This window comes from Oncorhynchus tshawytscha, linkage group LG10 (assembly GCF_018296145.1).
Source record: "Oncorhynchus tshawytscha isolate Ot180627B linkage group LG10, Otsh_v2.0, whole genome shotgun sequence".
Classification (NCBI taxonomy): domain Eukaryota; kingdom Metazoa; phylum Chordata; class Actinopteri; order Salmoniformes; family Salmonidae; genus Oncorhynchus; species Oncorhynchus tshawytscha.
In genome coordinates this window covers 45,956,905-45,976,616 of record NC_056438.1, presented here as the reverse complement: position 1 = coordinate 45,976,616, position 19,712 = coordinate 45,956,905, and the positions used below count along the sequence as shown (strand labels likewise).

At 39.5% G+C, this 19,712-nt stretch overlaps 2 protein-coding genes across 3 annotated transcripts; both read right to left on the bottom strand.

Annotated features, from left to right (window-relative positions):
* Window positions 1-1,581: 1,581 nt before the first annotated feature.
* LOC112260291 (DET1- and DDB1-associated protein 1) lies at window positions 1,582-7,073 on the bottom strand. Its single transcript, XM_024435286.2, has 5 exons — window positions 6,480-7,073; window positions 5,998-6,078; window positions 5,739-5,790; window positions 3,767-3,828; window positions 1,582-3,644 (listed from the first exon to the last, which is right to left on the bottom strand). The coding sequence occupies exons 1-5, from the start codon at window positions 6,486-6,488 to the stop codon at window positions 3,540-3,542; spliced, it is 309 nt and encodes a 102-aa protein (XP_024291054.1). The 5' UTR covers window positions 6,489-7,073; the 3' UTR covers window positions 1,582-3,539.
* A 2,562-nt stretch (window positions 7,074-9,635) lies between these two features.
* On the bottom strand, window positions 9,636-11,519 carry mrpl34 (mitochondrial ribosomal protein L34). Of its 2 annotated transcripts, none has more exons than XM_042328619.1 (2): window positions 11,356-11,519; window positions 9,636-10,164 (listed from the first exon to the last, which is right to left on the bottom strand). In XM_042328619.1, exons 1-2 carry the CDS (start codon window positions 11,409-11,411, stop codon window positions 9,846-9,848), a joined length of 375 nt encoding a protein of 124 aa, XP_042184553.1. In that variant the 5' UTR covers window positions 11,412-11,519; the 3' UTR covers window positions 9,636-9,845. The 2 variants fall into 2 exon arrangements, with proteins under 2 accessions (XP_042184553.1, XP_042184552.1); XM_042328618.1 differs by having other exon boundaries at window positions 9,636-10,167; window positions 11,356-11,517.
* Window positions 11,520-19,712: the final 8,193 nt, after the last annotated feature.

The window sequence follows — 19,712 nt, the reverse complement described above, 5'->3', positions numbered from 1 at the left end:
TGAACACATTCTACCACACCAAGGATGATAAATATGATATAAAATAGAATACACTATATATATATATATATATATATATATACACAAAAGTATGTGGACACAGCCATGCAATCTCCATTGACAAACATTGGCAGTAAAATGGCCTTACTGAAGTGCACTATCATAGGATGCCACCTTTCCTACTAGTCAGTTTATCAAATTTATGCCCTGCTAAAGCTGCCCTGGTCAACTGTACGTGCTTTTATTGTGCAACAAGTGGAAACATCTAGGAGCAACAAAAGCTCAGCTGCGAAGTGGTAGGCCACACAAGCTCACAGAATGGGACCGCTGAAGCGCTTAGCGCAAAAAAATCGTCTGTCCTTGGTTGCAACACAAACTCCCGAGTTCCAAACTGCCTCTGTAAGCAACATCAGCACTATAACGGCTAGTCGGGAACTTCATGAAATGGGTTTCCATGACCAAGCAGCCGCACACAAGATCACCATGCGCAATGCCATAAGTCAGATTGAGTGGTGTAAAGCTCACCGCCATTGTGGCAACAGTTTGGGGGGTGACCTTTCCTGTTTCAGCATGACAATGCCCCGTGCACAAAGCGAGGTCCATACAGAATTTTTTTGTTGAGAGCGGTGTGTAAGAACTTGACTGGCCTGCACAGAGCCCTGACCTTAACCACATCAAACACCTCTGGGATGAATTAGAACACCAACTGCGAGCCAGGCCTAAATCAACCTCACTAATGCGCTTCTGGCTGAATGGAAGCAAGTCTCTGCAGCAATGTTCCAACATTTAGCAGAAAGTCTTCCAAGAAGAGTGGAGGCAGTTATAGCAGCAAAGGAGGGACCAACTCTATTTTAATGCCCAAGATTTTGGAATGAGATTTTAGATGAGCAGGTGTCCACATACTTTGATCATGTAGTGTAGCTTAAAGTCTGGGTAGGAGGCAAGGCAATGGATATGTCTGCCAGAACACAAGGAGAGGGTAGCCTGATTACCTTTTATTGAATCGATTGCGCCTTTGGTCTTTGTAGGTGTAACCAGTGTGAAATGGCTAGCTAGTTAGCAGTGCGCGCTAGTAGCGTTTCAATCGGGTGACTTCTCTCACTCGGAGACCTTGAAGTAGGCCTAGTGGTTTCTCTCGCTCTGCAAGGGCCGCAGATTTTGTCAACGTGATAGGTAACGATGCTTCGAAGGTGACTGTCGTCGATGTGTGCAGAGGGTCCTTGGTTCAGGCCCAGGAGAGGGACGGAAGCAATCCTGTTACAAGGGCTTCAGACGGTGTAACTGATGATTTGCTAGATCTAGCGAACTGGTACTGTAGTCAATAACTCCTCTCTAGTGGTCCGTTTGGTTGAGAGAACTTAATCACTGCAGACAGGTAGGAGGGGATTCGCACATATAACTATAACATGAGCTAGCATGGCGACTTCTTTGTAGAATGTAGCCTGCCTATTCCTACCGTCTGTAGTTAGATTATTTACTAGTCACCTTTGTGTGTATACGAAATATGTTTCAGTGAATTCCAACATGAGAAAAAAAACATACCTCACGGATGCTCAGTAGAAATAAACATTCACAAGCAAATCAACACAATACCCAGGCAACTTTATTGAGAACATCTTTGCAGAGGGTCATTTCCATATGAATTCAGTCTAGCTGACGATCAGCTACCATTCTGTTCCTTGGTGGTGCGAGCTGTCTACGTGAGAATGTGTTAGTTTTTTTTATACAGTAAGATGAAGCACTCCTTCGTTCAATTCTCAATAGTAAACAGCGTGATGACCTTAATAGACATTGTGTGCTGTGATTTTAACTGTGTGAATGTGCCAGGCCCCACATTCACACAGTTTAAATCAGAGCACAATGTCTATTAAGGTTAACTTTATCAAAAAATAAATAAATAAAAAACAACACTTGTCTACCTGTGGAAAGAATTCTCAACATGAACACATGTAGACAGCTAGCATCAACAAGGAACATAATGGTAGCTGATCGTCAGCCAGCCTCAAGATCAACTCAAACAAGATGAGCCGACGCCACCTAAAACATATGGCCTGCAGAGTTTATACTGTAAATGCTTTCAAACATGAATTCAGTGTGACTGTTTCAGGTAAGATATGATTATCTAATGATCGAAAGGTACTGGACACTGCAAGTCCTTAAATAATTACCTGATAATGGTCTAAGGAAACAAACCATGTATACACAGCCCATAGTTTGACAGGATTCACAACTACACCAGATCATTGTAAATAGCAACAGAGGGATATAGAGAGCATATCAGGAACAATACGCCCCATTTTAGTATTTACATTTGTCAAACTATGCCCCACATTAACAGTTTAACATCAGCTGGTTACTTTTGAGACAAGATTCTATACACCTGAACGGCACATTTACCCCACATATTGACTTAAGTCCTTTTAGCAAGGCGTATCCTATAGGTTCACACAGATCGATTGAGCTAAGTTGCAACTCAGCAGCTATGCTTTTACTTGTGGAGCCATGCCATGTTAACAGTCAGATAAGTCCACTTCCCTATACTATCCAGACACTTATCTGCATCAAGATAACTTTTCTAGATGTGACGACAATCTAGCTGCTAGTGGTAGATTGTAGCACGTCTATGGGGAAACAACGTTTATGCACATTGACAAACATCGAGCATCGTGTGTTGCTGCAAAATTGGTCTGTTTTTATACTGTAAAAGGGTTTGCCCCAATATGAACCTGTGGGAGCATCCTCCATATTCACACCATTAATCCCCTCGTTAACTCAACAGTGTGTGTGCATTTCCTCCACTGTTGTCACAATGTAAACAGAGGGAGGGTCCTTAATTGATCAAGAAACGTTTCCATTAAGGCAATTCAATCACTCAAACTAGGAGACGTCAAAACTTTCAGGAATGCAGCCTTCTGAGGCAGCATTCCCCATAACAACCTGAGACGAATTCAATCTTAAGTCTATACACAGTCTTCCCTTTTCAGTAACTGTAATAATTGTTGGGGATCTCACAAGCATCCTTCAGTGTTATGGTATACCGCCGTCATCGTATTTATCTCAAACTAAAATAAGAGGCTGTGGAGACAATATTCTATTTACTGTGGAGACAATATTCTATTTACTCCAAGCCCAGAAGGATGTACATAAAATGGCATAGAACCTAATTGATTAAATGGACATGACTGTAAATCATGCAGGTCAAAATACACATATAGTACAAGTAAACTAATGAAAGCAAACAAGGGCACTGAAAATGCTCCTCATGTAAAAACATGGTCAAGCAACAATTAAATATGAGTCCTAGGGTGGAGGAGGTAATGTTATTGTTATGAAGACAGAGCTTTTCAGCTATGTGCCAATCGAAGACTTAAAAAAGGACAGTTAAGGGAAAAAAATGCTAAAGTAAATAAAATACAAAAGACAAAACTGTCAACATCCCAAGATCATGTTGTACGACATAGGAAGTGGTATGTCCTGTCTGTCAAATGCAACTTTGCCTGTGTGCTTCTTTATCTGTAGTTCTGTGTGTGTACAGCACTCTATGAGTCCTCATTTAATTCCCGACTGTCGGTTCTGGCAATTTTCCGCGGGGGTGCAGTGTTCTCTCCCTCCGCTTGCTCCTGCTCCCGCTTTTTGGCCGCATTCTGTCGAGACAAAATACAGAGGGGTTGGAAAACTAGCTGACCTACAGTAAACTGCAATACAGTGTCTATATCGTGTGAAGAAACAATGCATTAGGAAGGTATCAACTTTCCCAATATTTTACCTTTTTGTCCCACTGTTGGTGAAGATATCTCAATAGGATATTTGTCTTCTCTGTGACAATGACTTATAAGAAAAAATATCAGATCAAAAAACAATATAAATCACAAGAGAACGTACAGTAACAGTCAAAAGTTGGACACACCTACTCATTCAAATGTTTTTTCTTTATTTTTACTATTTTCTATACTGTAATAAACTTTGCTGGGTCAGCAAATAACACACTTGAATACCGGAATTGGAATATATGCATAAAGCAGTTTTATCTGCTGATGTTCAGAATTTGTATGGCACGGATTACACAGGTGGCCATTTCAATTACAGTACCAGTCAAAAGTTTGGACAAACCTACTCATTCTAGGGTTTTTCTTCATTTGGACTATTTTCTATATGGTGGAAAAGTAATGAAGACATCAAAACTATGAAATAACACATATGGCATCATGTAGTAACAACAAAAAAACTGTTAAACAAATCAAAATATATTTATATTTGACATTCTTCAAAATAGCCACCCTTTGCCTTGATGAAAGCTTTGCACACTCTTGGCATTCTCTCAACCAGCTTCATTAGGTAGTCACCTGTAATGCATTTAAATTAACAGCTGTGCATTTGTGGAATTTCTTTCCACAAATGAACTTATGGGTGGTATACAGAAGAGAGCCCTATTTGGTAAAAGACCAAGTCCAAATTATGGCAAGAACAGCTCAAATAAGCAAAGAGAACCCCATCATTACTTGAAGACGTGAAGGTCAGTCAAATCGGAAAATGTCAAGAAAGGAGGAGATAGAGGAGGTGTGATGGTGCTTTGCTGGTGACACTGCAGGTAATTTATTTAAAATTCAAGACACACTTAACCAGCATAACTACCACAGCATTCTTCAGTGATACACCATCCCATCTGGTTTGCGCTTAATGTGACTATCATTTGTTTTTCAACAGGATAATGACCCAAAACACACCTCCAGGCTGTGTAAGGGCAATTTGACCAAGGAGGTGTGATGCATCAGATGACCTGTCCTCCACAATCAACCGACCTCAACCCAATTGAGATGGTTTGGGATGAGTTGGACTTTGGAATGAAGGAAAAGCAGCCAACAAGTGCTCAGCATATGTGGGAACTCCTTCAAGACTGTTGAAAAAGCATTCCAGGTGAAGCTGGTTGAGAGAATGCCAAGAGTGTGCAAAGCTGTCAAGGCAAAGGGTGGCTACTTTGAAGAATCTCAATATATATGTTGATTTGTTTAACACTTTTTTGGTTACTACATGATTCCATGTGTGTTATTTCATAGTTGTGATGTCTTCACTATTATTCTACAATGAAGAAAATAGTTTAAAAAAATAAGAAAAACCCTTAAATGAGTAGGTGTGTCCAAACTTTTGACAGGTACTGTATACCAATGAGCATTTAGATCAGGAAAGTATCCTCTACAAGACAGAATGTTTAATAAAATGGGTTTAACTTACTTTACTGGTTGTCCATGTGGTTGGTCCTTTTGCAGGTAGGAATGAGAGACAATATATCAACAGGAAAGTATAATTAAGTCAACTTTTCAACCGCTGGTAATGTGTTCAGATTACTATCACCTGAAGCATGCATTTCAGGGTGATAAAAATACATGCACGAGACACATGCATACTTTCCGAGCTCGTGCACGTGTATACATGGTTCTGCGCATGCTTCAGGTGATCGAAATCTGAACACACTGCCAGCGCTTTGAAAAGTTGATGTAATTATACTTTCCTGTGGATATATTGTCTCACATTCATACCTGCAAAAGGACCAACCAAGTGGACAACCAGTTAAGTTAAACTATCCTTCTATTGAATCCAATGCAATTCAACGTTGGGTCTTCAGGCTAATCAATAATGTTAACCTTTATCAATCAAACTACACAATATTCAGATCAGAAGTACACACTAGCACGCATATACTGTGAGAACAGAGTATTGTTTGAATCTGATGGGACACTCACTCTGTTCTGATGGATACTCCCGAGTTGGGAGATACACAGAGGGCCTCCGGTTCTGAAAGACAGACAGAAATAGGTGATGAAGTCTAAATCAAGTATGTGTCCACTAACTGACTAACCCAAACAACAGGCGAGAAATATAAAGTCCAATTACAATATGCATTGTTTGGCACTAAATTCAATATCTATGTTGACCATTAGCAATTCATGCTCTCAGGAAAATGTCTTTGACATACAGAACTAAGGGCAGGAAGACACTTACTGACGCTTTGCAGACAGAGTCTGCATGAAATCTGCTGAAATTGCTTTTGTTGTAGACAGGTAGTCCTTTTAAAAACTCTGCCTGTTTAGGAAAGATTGCAAAATGTGAGAAATTAACCTAGCTGACTAACGTTACTCCAGCTTTTTAGGATACTTAAATTCTGAACATTGGGATTGGGAAATATCTTCCTGGGTAGCCAACTGAACAATTGCTGTACCTACCTAAATGACATTGGCCTAGCTAACTAGATAATACATTAGATAAGTAGCTATCAAGGGACAACATAACGTTAAGCATATAATATTAAACTTTATTTTTTCTAGCTGTCATATTCTGTTAGCTAAACCAGCTTGATGACGAACAAGTAAACACAGGGCCAAAATTGAACTAGTTCATAGTCAAAACAGGGTAACTTAGCTAGCAGTCAACTGTAAACATAATATTTTCTAGCTTGAAAGCTATATAAAAGAAAAAGACGTTACCTTATCCATGGTGGCTTTATACCTCAGAAAGACAGACTAAAAGATGATGCGTTAGCTGATGCGCGTGGTAAATGTTAGCTACAGTAACACGAACCTGCGTAGTTTACTAGCGTAATTAAAGCTAAATACGCTGTACAGCGTTGGCTATCTGAAATATTCAAGATTACACAAAGTACAAGGAATGTGTGCATCAATTCTTAGTCATTTACAAGGATTCTATAAGCTAGTAAGAACACCAGTTTGCTAACTAGACAACCCGTTATATCTATCTAGCAACTCACTAACGTTAGCTAGCTTGCTACTAGACAGTGTTTTGTCGTAGCTAAGAAACCGCTGGTTGTTTACAAGTTCGGGTTGACTATGACACAATCAAATAATTATGTTTTTTTTTGTGAAATTAGGTTTGAGATAATCAAACTATGTTGAATCGAATAATCAAGCATACTTGATGGCTATAGAGCACGTAAGTTAGCATAACAATTCCATATACTCCATATTTGTTGCTCGTCCGTGTATGGGCGTTCCTCTTCTTCTTGACTGGTGCTCCATTGGCTACAGGAGAGGATAGACGGTCGTACAAGGACAATGCTCACTGGGTCACTAGTTTTTACACGAGAAACCAGGACGCCAATAGGAAGAGGGGCTCCAGATCCCGTCACGTAATTTGATGGCAGAGAGGCAGTGATAAGCAGTAGCTAGCCATGGCACACAAATTCCTTGTTATTCAGTATCAACGTTTGTGAAATTATTTTCACAAGGAGATATTAACACAGACATTGAGATATAAAATATGTTAACCATGGTTTTCTGATCTTCCATCATCTCCAACCCCACTGATTTCAACCAACAACACTCACTCATGCTAATAAAAATGCTTATTCCCCCCTGAAACAGTGCTTTTTTTTGAGCAAGACACAAACTTGAATGACAACTGTGTATCAGCATGGTATGAAGGTCCGAAGATGTGTTTATTTTCGCAGCAACTAAATAGCTTACACAAGCAGCACAGATGCTTATATCCCACCACTTACATATTAAAAGTCCAATATTCAAATTCAGGAACTTGTTCAACCGCACCACTGCATGTTGACAGGTGCATAAGTAAAACTACTTTTGTCACAGTTGATTCCCTATGCCATTTAAGCTAAATTGACTTACTGCACCAACCTACCGTGCCTTTCCAAGATTGAGTCTGAAATAGATGAGAAAGACATTGAGAATCCATTTCATGGTCAAATACATCTGCAAATCCATCTTCTTTCCAGTAGAGGCTACTCATAGGATGAAGGGAGGACCATCCTCCTCAGTGAATTTCATTAAAATAAAAACTGTAAAACATATAAAAAGTTTTGCTTTTTTGATCAAATATTAAATATTTTCACCTCACCAAATAATTTATTAAAACATACTGTTTCGCAATGAAGGTCTACAGTAGCCTCAACAACAATCTGTAGGATAGCACCACGGTCTAGCCGGAGGACAGCTAGCTTCCATCTTCCTCTGGGTACACTGACTTCAATACAAAACCTACGAGGCTCATGGTTCTCACCCCTTTCCATAGACTTACACAGTAATTATGACAACCTCCGGAGGACATCCTCCAATCTATCAGAGCTCTTGCAGCATGAACTGACATGTTGTTCACCCAATCGAAGGATCAGGGAATAAATCTAGTACTGAAATCATAAGCTACAGCTAGCTAGCACTGCAGTGCATAACATGGTGAGTGGTTGACTCAAAGACAGAGAAAGACAATAGTTAAACCGTTTTGAACAATGTATTTCTTCCAAAATGAAGAAGCAAGAGAGAGATTGTCAATTTTTTTCACTTTCAATTTCACTTACTTAGCTAGAAAATGCTGCTAGCTAGTTTAGCCTACTCAAACAGTGGGATGCTACGTTAGCTAGCTGGCTATGACTATCCAACACAACTCTTCTAAGTCATGGTAAGCTTTTGGTTTGACTAATTTATTGCCACCGTGGCCCGCCAGTGTAAGTGCTAGACTGTTTACCTTTTCCCGTTACACTTTTCCCGTTACACTGTAACGTTACTGAATGATTGTAGCGGGTTTACTAACGTGTTAGTTCTATTAGCTATTTTGACTATGACGTTACTTTAGCTAATATGGTGACAAAGATGTAGGCTGTGTGTAGTGGTTATATGGTTTGGCTTGGAAAGGTTTTTTCGGCTGATGTGAAGGGAAAAGGTGAGAGGAGAGTGTATAGATGAGAGAAGGAATACAACGTGGCTGCTATGAAAGTGAACTGTGTTTACGCTTGATCAGGGGTGTATTTATTCCGCCGATTCTGTTGAAAAACGGAAAGGGGATAAACATAACTGAATTTGTTCATTAGAAACTCATTTGCAACTGTTGGACTAATGACTACACCCTATATCAGCTAGATGCAGGCAAGAGTGTGCAAGGTGTGTCACTGTCACGTCAAATTTTTCTCTCGACCTGTGTGCACCTACATTGTAAACTTTCATTCATAGGCTAGGTTGTGCAACCTCATGATGTTAAGCCTAAAGCTATCGCTGTTACACTGAACTGGGTGAATGGAATATGAATGAGTCATCCAACATGGAGTAATAGAAATAAGGCCACGCTCATAAATTATTTGCTTCCTCCCTCATCTTAAATAGCACTGACCGCCACTGCTGCCTTCACATATCCAATAACTCAGACATCCAGCTCTACACAAAACTGTACCAACAAGTCTGCAGGTTCTTAGATTGCCTAATAAATCAGACTTTTATGTGAAATCATCAAGTTTTCTTTACAAGACAGAATGTTGAATAAAATGACATCTGAATTTACTCTACTGGTTGTCTGTGTGGTTGGTGCTTCAGCCACTTAACATTTTTGACAAAATATACATAGGAAAGTGTTGTTTACCCCACTTTTTAGAGCACAGGTACTGCCGTTGAAATTTATATCTCCTGGAATATGCAAAAAACCATGTCAACACCTGCAGACGTTGGTTACATGCATGCATTACGTGCATGTACTTCCATCTTGTGCATGTGCCTTTGGTCATGAGCAAACAAATCTTGATTGCTACACACAGAGACTGACGTTTCGAAGTCAGGTTAATAAGACTTTCCTGTGGACATTTTGTCTAAAATTTCTAACAACACAACAGACAATCAACAGAGTAAGTTCAATTAAGTTTATTCAACATTCTTACTTGTAAAGGGACTGTTTGGAATGTTTTATTGTAAATGTGCATGGTGTTGCTTACATAATTGGAAGGCATTGCCATGTTTCTGCCTATTTTTTGGTGCATCTTCCACATGGTAGTAAAACCTGGGCACCTTTGCACCACAACTTCGATACGTTTACTGACAAAATAGTCCATTGGGTGGTTAGTGTGAGAGGGATTTCCGTCCTTTTAGCATCCTACGGAGAATCACCTCGATGCCACCCTGCGTGCTGATCCTCTTGATCCAGCCGTGGGTCCGCTTCCGCTTTATATTCTTGGGCTGGTACTCTGTGCCCCGCTTCCCTGTGCGAACCTGCTGGTGGTGCCAGGGGGGTTGCTGGAACACTCCTGCCCCCTCTGCCTGTGATGTGAGAGGACCACACCAAGAGGTCAGGGGAGGTACACTGGCCCAGGACAGAACCCAACCACTTAGTGATCGCGGCTGGGCGCCACTGGATCCTGGAAGCTCTAGTGCAAAATTCCTGCTGGATAATAAGAGTATGAAATGTCAGTTTCATGATTTAACCATGTAAACTATTCAGCAGAGTGCTAAGGCATTCAAGCTTTAGGAAAATATGACTGTTGGTTTGTGAAAGTTTATAACTTGCTAGCTTAGTTGGCTTTTTAAAGCAGACTTGGTCATAAGGGTTAGTTAGAATGTGTTCATGGATAGCTAGTTCACTCAAAGTTCAATCATTGGAAGGAAAATACAAGCAGGCAATTTGTCTGATTTATCAGGTTGTAATTCACAATTAATTGGTATATACAGACTGAAACATTGGCGTGCAAAATCATGTAAATGTTCCTAACAAGCCAGAATGTTGAGAAAAATAATCATTTTAACCTACTATACCGGTTGAAATTTGAGACAAAATATCCACGGGAAAGTACTCTAGCTACAGATTGTACACCAGATAATGTGATATAACCAAAGATGTTTGGTATCCATTACTGGAAGTTACAGGTTTGCCTATACAAAACGGTGCTATAGACTTTTCAACTAACCTGTTATTGGTGATACTATATTCATTCTCGATTCAGCCAAATATGTATCTTCAAACATGTCTGTGTCAAGTTGCATTTGAATTTAGGGAGAAAAAAATAAGAAAAAATTGCTCCAAGAAGTAATCCAACATTGTCTATTTCAAAGACAGGTATCATGACATGCAGCCCTTTGGAGTGGACACCCACCTGTCTCAAACAATGAGACAGGTGGGTGTTTTGAAATAGAGAAGCTGGCGGTGTGCACATCGTTAAATTACTTCATTAAAAAAAATTGTAATGGAGCAATTTCTAAATTCCAATTCACCACCTGCATCTGGACAGGCGTATTAAATTATAGTAAGTTCAAATTTACATTTTAATCAACATACTTGGCGTTTGATGAAAATGAACAGCCTGATTAAATCACACAAGCAACGTATTTGATATGGAGTGGTGGGTGTAATTAAACTAGCTTCGTTACAGTCGAAGCCACAATCAAACGCGCAAAGATAGCGTGCAACACTGCGGCAGCATCATTTAGGTACAGATCTAGCCCAATAATGTACTGTTAAGGTGTACATATCCAGAGTTAGCCTAGCTAGCGCTAGTTTCCCGAGGTTGAACCTCAAAATACCTTGCCATGACTTCTCAACCATTCCATTTTATATTAATTTGAAGAACGCAATTACCTAGTGGAACATATCACTCCATGAAACCGGTAAACCGACGACCTTATAGTATTCATTATATATAATATTCACGTTTTTTTCACTGACATTGAAACAACATCAACGCACAGGTTCTAAACCATGAACGCAATCGAATTGCGAAATAGCCTCCTTCCATCCAGAGCTATGATTGGCTTGCGTTTTTCATCCAATCGAAATGTGTCTTACAGATACTAGCCAAATATTTCACCGGATGTATAATGTATTATTATTATTTTTTTAATTCCGGATGTATAAATATGAAGTATCCGGTTGGCGTTTTTATTTTATTTTTATTTTTGAATTTTTTTATTATCAACACAACAAATACAAAAAAACAGATATACAAACAAGAGTACATATACCTAACAGACAGGGAGGGGTATTACATATCAAGATTCATTTTCAATTTGTTAAATACTTTTATGGTGCATATTGCTTTTTTTGTTATTACATTTACTGATAATTTCAAAATAATATTTAAATTCTATCTTAAATAATGTGAAAAGGGGTTTGTTCTCTGCCCACTTCATTTTATGGACAAAGAATCTTCCATGAAAGATAAACAAATGAACAATGGAAGTTAAATCAGGGTCCATATAATTTGGTTCAAAATAAAACATAATATCAGAGTCTTTGAAATTAACAGTAATAGTTGTTTCTTTTAAAATAAAATCTTCTAACTCACACCAAAATCTTCTGACATAAGAGCAGTCCCAAAATAAACGGTCAAGAGTCTCTGGGTCACAATCAAAGTACACATTTGTTATCAATAGCTATTTTAAATCTGTGTATAATAAAGGTCTTTATGGGGTAGATTCTATGAATGAGTTCATATGATACTTCTTTCACCTTATCAGATATGCAATATTTACCAGATAACAATGAAATTTTGACATAGTTTCCTTATATACATGTTATTACATTTATAATTTAAAATGTAAATTCCTTCTAGTTGTATTGAGGCTACATAATCCTCAACAGTTGCACTTGGAGTACTGTTATATTCTCCTAAAAGAAGAATAGCACCTTTCGGGACAGCTCTAACAACAAGTTGATACTCCTCAGGAGTGAATGTAACATTGTGTGTTCTAATAAATACTTGTCCATATAGTTGTCCATCATTATTCAATAATTGTTTAACCCAAATAATGTTGTTGGTAAAACAGTTCTGGAAAAACAAAGACTTGTTTTTGAATTTTATGTCTTTATTATTCCAGATTGAATACCTATGAGGGGAAAATTGTGTTTGTACATGAGGTTCCAAGTTAGATGTACTTGTTTATGAAAGTTTGCAAGCTTAATAGGGATTTTACCCATATCAAAGTTGCATTTGAGTAAGAATTATAGACCACCAATTTGTTGGAATACTAAATTAGGGATGATATTCCAGATGCAATCCTTATTTCTTAAATAGATTTGTATCCATTTAAACTTAAATATTATATTAGAGGTTTTAAAATCCAGAGCATTCAACCCTCCCTCACATTGGGTGCTACATATTATCGCTTTTCTTAAATAATGAGGTTTATTCCTCCATATGAAGTTAAATCATTTAGTATCAACCATTTTAGTTACTGACAGAGGAACATCCGAGGCAAGGGAGGTATAAACTAATCTAGACAGACCTTCAGATTGTGATAAAAGTACACGTCCAGATAAAGACAGATCTCTTAATAACCAGGAGTTAAATCTCTTTCCAATTTTCTCTACAATAGGAGATAAATTTAAGTTGGCCCCTTCTTTCTGGCCTTTGCTAACTGTAATACCAAGATATGTGATCACATCTTTTACAGGGATATTACATACTGAGTTTAAGTCACATCTTTTGAATGCAAGTAATTCACCTTCCTAATATTCAGAGATTAACCTGATACATGTGTGAAGGCATTAATACACTCAATAGGTTTCTTGACTTCATTATGATCTTTCAAAAAAAATGGTGGTGTTGTCAGCCAATTTTGAAAATTTTATCTCTTTGTATTGTATCTGATACCCCTAAAACTATCCTTATTTATTATGAAGTGCCATAACTTGTGTGACCAATAAAAATAAGAAAGGAGAAATTGGGCATCCTTGTTTAATTCCACGTCTAATGTCGAATCTTTGTGAAGTTCCATGGGATAATTTAACAGAGCTGTTACTATTATTGTAAAGTGTCTTAATTACACTTGGAAAATACTGACCAAAACCAAAAAATCGAAGAGTCTCAAAAAGATAATAATGTTCAACTGTATCAAATGCCTTGTAAAAGTCTACAAATAAAATAAAGCTATCTTCCATAATGTGCTCAATGTAGTCTATCAAGTCCAATACTAGTCAAATATTATTACATATATGTATGCCCTTCATAAAACCAGACTGGGTATCATCAATGATTTGGTCAATACCTTTTTTAAGTCTTTCTGCAAAGATGGATGCACGTATATTTCCATCATTGTTCATTAATGTGATTGGTCTCCAATTTTCTAACATCATAGAATCTTTGTTTGGTTTGGGTATTACAGAAATTAGGCCCTGTGTCATGGAAACAGGCAGGACCCCGAAATCAATTGCCTCCTTAAAAACATTCAATATAAATTCAATAATATCCTCCTGAAAATATTTATAGAATTCACTGATAATGCCATCAATCCCTGGAGATTTGTTTTCTTTAACTTGCCGATGCATTTTTTAATTTAATTAATATAAATAATTTCATCACAAGACTTTTGGAAGTGTTCATCTATGAATTTTGCACAGTCTTTGACAGAGTTTAGAAAGGCAGATATGTCACTAGTAGGACAGGCATTACTGGTATAAAGGTTACCATTGAATTCTGAAACTTATTTTGAAATATCTTTGGGGTTTTCATTTTCTTTGCCATCTATATTGAGTTTATGAATATATGTAAATTCAGAATTCTTTCTTTCTTAAATTGTAAAAGTATTTTGTATTTTTTTTCCACCTTCCTCCAACCATCTCCTACTTGATCTTACAAATGCCCCTTTTGCTTTCTCTTCATACATTCGGTACATTTCTAGTTGTAAAGAGAATAACTGACCCTTTGCTTCTTCATCAAGGTCCTCCATAGAGATTAGAGAAAGTATTTCCTTAATCTTTTAAATTCAGCAATTTCTTTACCTCTCTTCATGGCTGTTTGTCTTATTTCATACTTCATTAATTCCCCATATTTCCCATAAGACTTAAAGAGTTGGGCTTTCCTCCAAATGTCTTGTATAATATCTTTGGCATCCATCTTGAAATTCTAATCTTCCAACAGTCTACTATTGAGTTTCCAATAACTCCGATTCGGTTTAACTTCAGATCCATTCATATTTAAAGATAAGAATATAATTGTATGATCAGTAAGAATTGATGGTTCAATTGATACCTTGACTAAATAATTATCTAATGAATTAGAAATCAACCAGAAGTTGGCATTTCCACTCGCCACAAAATATGCTCCACGGTCGATGATGAAGTCAGAGTGTACCCAGGGTAGCTGTAAAGTGAAAAGAGGAAGCCCAGTGGCAGTCAGTTGGAGAAGATGAAGCGAGATGGATTTTTGGCCGACATTCTGCAAATCTCCATACAGTTTTCTGTTTCCAACACTAGAATCTGTAACAAACAGAGTGGACTATATTTTGTAGACTTTACCCATTGCCAAAATAAAACAGAAATGCGTTGTTTAGAAGGAATTCAAGGGCCAATTGTTATCGCACACAAGCACTTAATAAATGCTAGAACCTGCCAATTTGATCTCACTAGTGCGTGCTTGGCTCTGCCCACTATGGGTGCGTTCGTAAATGTACTTCTGGCTATCTACTAACACACCCTATGATTAATTTGCTCCCATTGTAAACATCAGCATCTGGTCTATCTTGGGTTAGTTATAAAAATCTTTGGCCATTTAAAAACAAAAAAAATTCATTGGGGGTTCTATGGCAGACTACATCCCAAAAGTTGTATTGCAGCCGCCTACTGTGCGGAATGAAAAATAAAAATATCCTATAAACTACAAATACTCATTAACTACCTGAAAATCACTCATCAAAATGCTCCCTCCTTCATCTGTTAAATCCTTAAGTCTATTTGTCAGACCGTGAGAAATCCTGAAAATCTGTATTTTCGTGAAAACGTCTGGTGCTTCCAAACGGTTTGGCCAAAAAAACTAATATGGCCACTCTATGGAAAGGGGAGACTCAGGAACCCAATGGTTTTCTCCGGACTCGTCTGAAAGTAACCCAGACAAATGAATGGAAGTATGGAGGTAGATTTGTGCCAACAAAAGTAAGGGGCTAAATATGTGTCTGGTCTAAATATGTGTCCTGTCTGGTCCCTACACATGCTTAGGAGCCTGGGAGATCGTCACATTTTCCGTTGTCAATAACCCTTACAAATTTACATTGTAGAATAGTGAAGACATCAAAACTATGAAATAACACATATGGAATCATGTGGTAACCAAAAAAGTATTAAACAACTCAATTCAAAGTAGCCACCTGTTGCCTTGATGACAGTTTGCACACTCTTGGCATTCTCTCAACAAGCTTCACCTGAAATGCTTTTCCAACAGTCTTGGAGTTCCAGATTCCAGGACAGATTTCCACTGGTCTAATGTCCATTGCTTGTATTTCTTGGCCCAAGCAAGTCTCTTCTTATTATTGTTGTCCTTAAGTAGTGGTTTCTTGGTAGCAATTTGACCACGAAGGCCTGATTCACGCAGCCTCCTCTGAACAGTTGATGTTGAGATGTGTCTGTTACTTGAACTCTTTTAAAGCGTTTATTTGGGCTGCAATTTCTGAGGCTGGTAACTCTAATGAACTTATCCTCTGCAGCAAAGGTAACTCTGGGTCTTCCTTTCCTGTGGCGATCCTCATGAGAGCCAGTTTCATCATAGAGCTTGATGGTTTTTGTGACTGCACTTGAAGAAACTTTTAAAGTTTTTGAAATGTTCCGCATTGACTGACCTTCTTGTCTTAACCTCTTGAAGCTAGCTAGGGGGCACTATTTTTATGTTTGGAAAAATAACATTCCCAAAGTAAACGGCCTATTTCTCAGGACCAGATGCTAGAATATGCAAAAAATGTACAGATTAGGATATAAAACACACTAAAGTTTCCAAAACGGTCAAAATATTGTCTGTGAGTATAACATAACTGATATTGCAGGCAAAACCTGAGGAAAATCAAACCAGGAAGTGGCTTCTATTTTGAAAGCTCCATGTTCCATAGCCTGCCTTCGCTCCATTTAAAGGGATATCAACCAGATTCATTTTCCTATCGCTTCCTCAATGTGTCAACAGTCTTTAGACATAGTTTCAGGCTTTTATTTTGAAAAATGAGCAAGAAAGATAACATTGCGTCAGGTGTTCGCATGACTTTTGCTCGCGCAACAGAGTTTGAGCAGCCATTGCCTCTCCCTCTCCTACTGATAAAGACAGTTGCGGTTGATATATTATCGATTATATATTTTAAAAACAAGGATTGATTATAAAAAACGTGTTTCTATGGACATTACGGATATTATGTGGATTTTGTCTGCGTTGTCGTGACCGCTCTTTCCCGTGGATTTCTGAACATAACACAACAAACAAACAGAGGTATTTTGGATATAAAAATAATCTTTATGGAACAAAAGGAACATTTATTGTGTAACTGGGAGTCTTGTGAGTGAAAACATCCGAAGATCGTCAAAGGTAAATGATTAATTTGATTGCTTTTCTGATTTTCGTGACCAAGCTACTTGATGCTAAGTGTACATAATGTTTTGTAGAGTGATCGATAAATTTACACAAATGCTTGGATTGCTTTCACTGTAAAGCATATTGTCAAAATCTGAGATGACAGGTGGATTAACAAAAGGCTCAGCTGTGTTTTGCAATATTGCACTTGTGATTTCATGAATATAAATATTTTTATGTATTATTTGAATGTGGCGCTATGCAATTCAGCGTTTGTTGATGACAATTGTCCCGGTACAAGGATGGGTAGCGTCAAGAAGTTAAAGTAATGATGGACAGTTGTTTCTATTTGCTAATTGGAGCTGGTCTTGCCATAATATGGACTTGGTCTTTTACCAAATAGGGTTATCTTCTGTATACCACCTCTACCTTGTCACAACACAACAGCTCAAACATATTAAGAAATAAATTCCACAAATTAACTTTTAACAAGGCGCACCTGTTAATTGAAATGAAATAATACCTTGAAATGTATTCCATGGACTGTCACTTCTAACCCCGCTCCTCCCCTCCGGCATTCGACGTCGTCGGTTTACTAACCACCTGTCCTGGCATTCATCATTACGAGCACCTGGCATTCATCATTACGTGCACCTGTGCTTCATCATTAGGCACACCTGGACTCCATCACTTCACTGATTACCTCCCCTATATCTGTCACTCCATTAGTTCTAGTCCTCAGGCAGTATTGACTATGTGTTTCATGTCTGTATGATACTTGTGGTTGTTCGTTTGGGCCAGGGTCCGGTTATTATTAAATGCACCACCTGCACTTGCTTCCCGACACCCAGCGTCTATGTTCCAGAGTACTGCCTCACCAAATGGAAGAAGCGGGAAATCAGGACATCTCCCAGACGATCGACAAACAGGGATACCTACTTCGTAAGCACCATGACCAGCTAGCGCAACTGGGGACGGCTATGGAAGAGGTTCTTCAATGTCTTGGAAATGCCTGAGAGGCGTTGCCTTCCACTAGTGGAGGATACTCTGCCACCAGTTGACCCAGCACATCAGTCTGCCCAGGTCAGTGATGCCCGTGGGTCTTTCCCAGATAAAAGATTGAATTCATATGCCGTGGCTACCTACTCCAGTGCTCCCTCTATTTTGTGCATCAAATGGGAGCTGGCATGTCATGATGACAGCCTCTCATTGGATGCACTCATCGGGATGGCCATCTGGTTGGATAATCTACTTTGGGCACGTCGGTGCCCACATCGCTTCTCTCCCTCCCTCAGTGAACACTGTAGCAGAGCCTGAACCTATGGAGGTAGGGGTCACATGCCTCCCCATGATGGAGACAGCTGAGGCTCTGTCTCTATTGTGGTCAAGGGGGTGCTTCAGCAGTGTCCGGTACGTCCCAACTTGGGATCCACGAGAGCAGAGGGACGGTCGTAGGATACTCACACCTACCCCAGGAGGTGGAAGATTACATCTTCATCAGTTTCTTTTAAACCCTTTATAGTGTTGCTCACACTAGCTGGCTGTCCCTCATGTACTGTTTCTACAGCGCGGGTGCCGTGGGGAACTTTACTGACCAGACCCTTGCCTCCTCTCTGAACATCCCCTCATACCTGCTCTCCTTTCCGGTTCAAGCCCCTGGTAATCGGCCACTTGGATCCGGAACCATCACACACACCATATCCCTCACCCTCGCCGTGGAGTCCCTTCATCAGGGAAACATCCCCTTCATCACTAGTGCACCAGCTCACAAGATCATCCTCAGCCTCCCATGGCACCAACGCCATAACCCCACTATCTCATGGTCGAGGATGAGAATCACGGACTTGTCACCTGAATGCAGGATGACCTGTTTTCCTGTTCCCTCTCATGTCATGTCCCAGACCACAGGGGTGGTCTGTAGATGTGGACATTTGCCAGGCTCTGGAGAGGGAACCCGCTCCCACTACCTGTCCTCCTGAGTGCATCTACGTTCCCATGGGGGTAAGGGAGTGACTGTTGACCTGGGCACACAGCTGTCGTCGCTGGCCATCCTCACCCGTACTATACCCGTACTATACAATCACTCTCTGAAAAGTATTGGTGGCCCACCTTGGTGCAGGACGTTACTCGCTACGTCAACTCCTGTTCTGTGTGTGCCCAAACTGTCTCCCTGGCACGCTCCAGCAGGGCAACTCCTCCCCGTGCCTCAGCATCCCTTGTCTCATCTGTTCTTTGACTTTGTTACTGATCTCCCCTCTGACGGTTTCACCACCATTCCGGTGGTTGTGGAAAGATTTTCTAAATCATGCCGGTTTAATCCTCACTCTGGTCTCCATACTCCTCTCCAGGTTGCTGAGGCACTGTTCCAGCAGGTCTTCCAAAGAATATTGTCTCCGACCGTGGCCCCCCATTCACGTCACAGGTATGGAGGGCTTTCATGGAGAAATTGGGGGTCATGATCAGCCTCCCTTCTGCGTACCGGCATTAGTCCAACGGGCAGGTGGAGAGGATTAACCAGGAGCTGGGGAGGTTTCTGAGGAGTCACTACCTGGACCGGCATGGGGAGTGGGTCCTTTTTTTTTTTTCTCTCTCCTCCTTCCCTGGGCAAAATGTGCCCAGAATTCGTTACGTCACTCCTCCATCGGGCTTATTCCCTTGTGTGCCCTGAGTTATC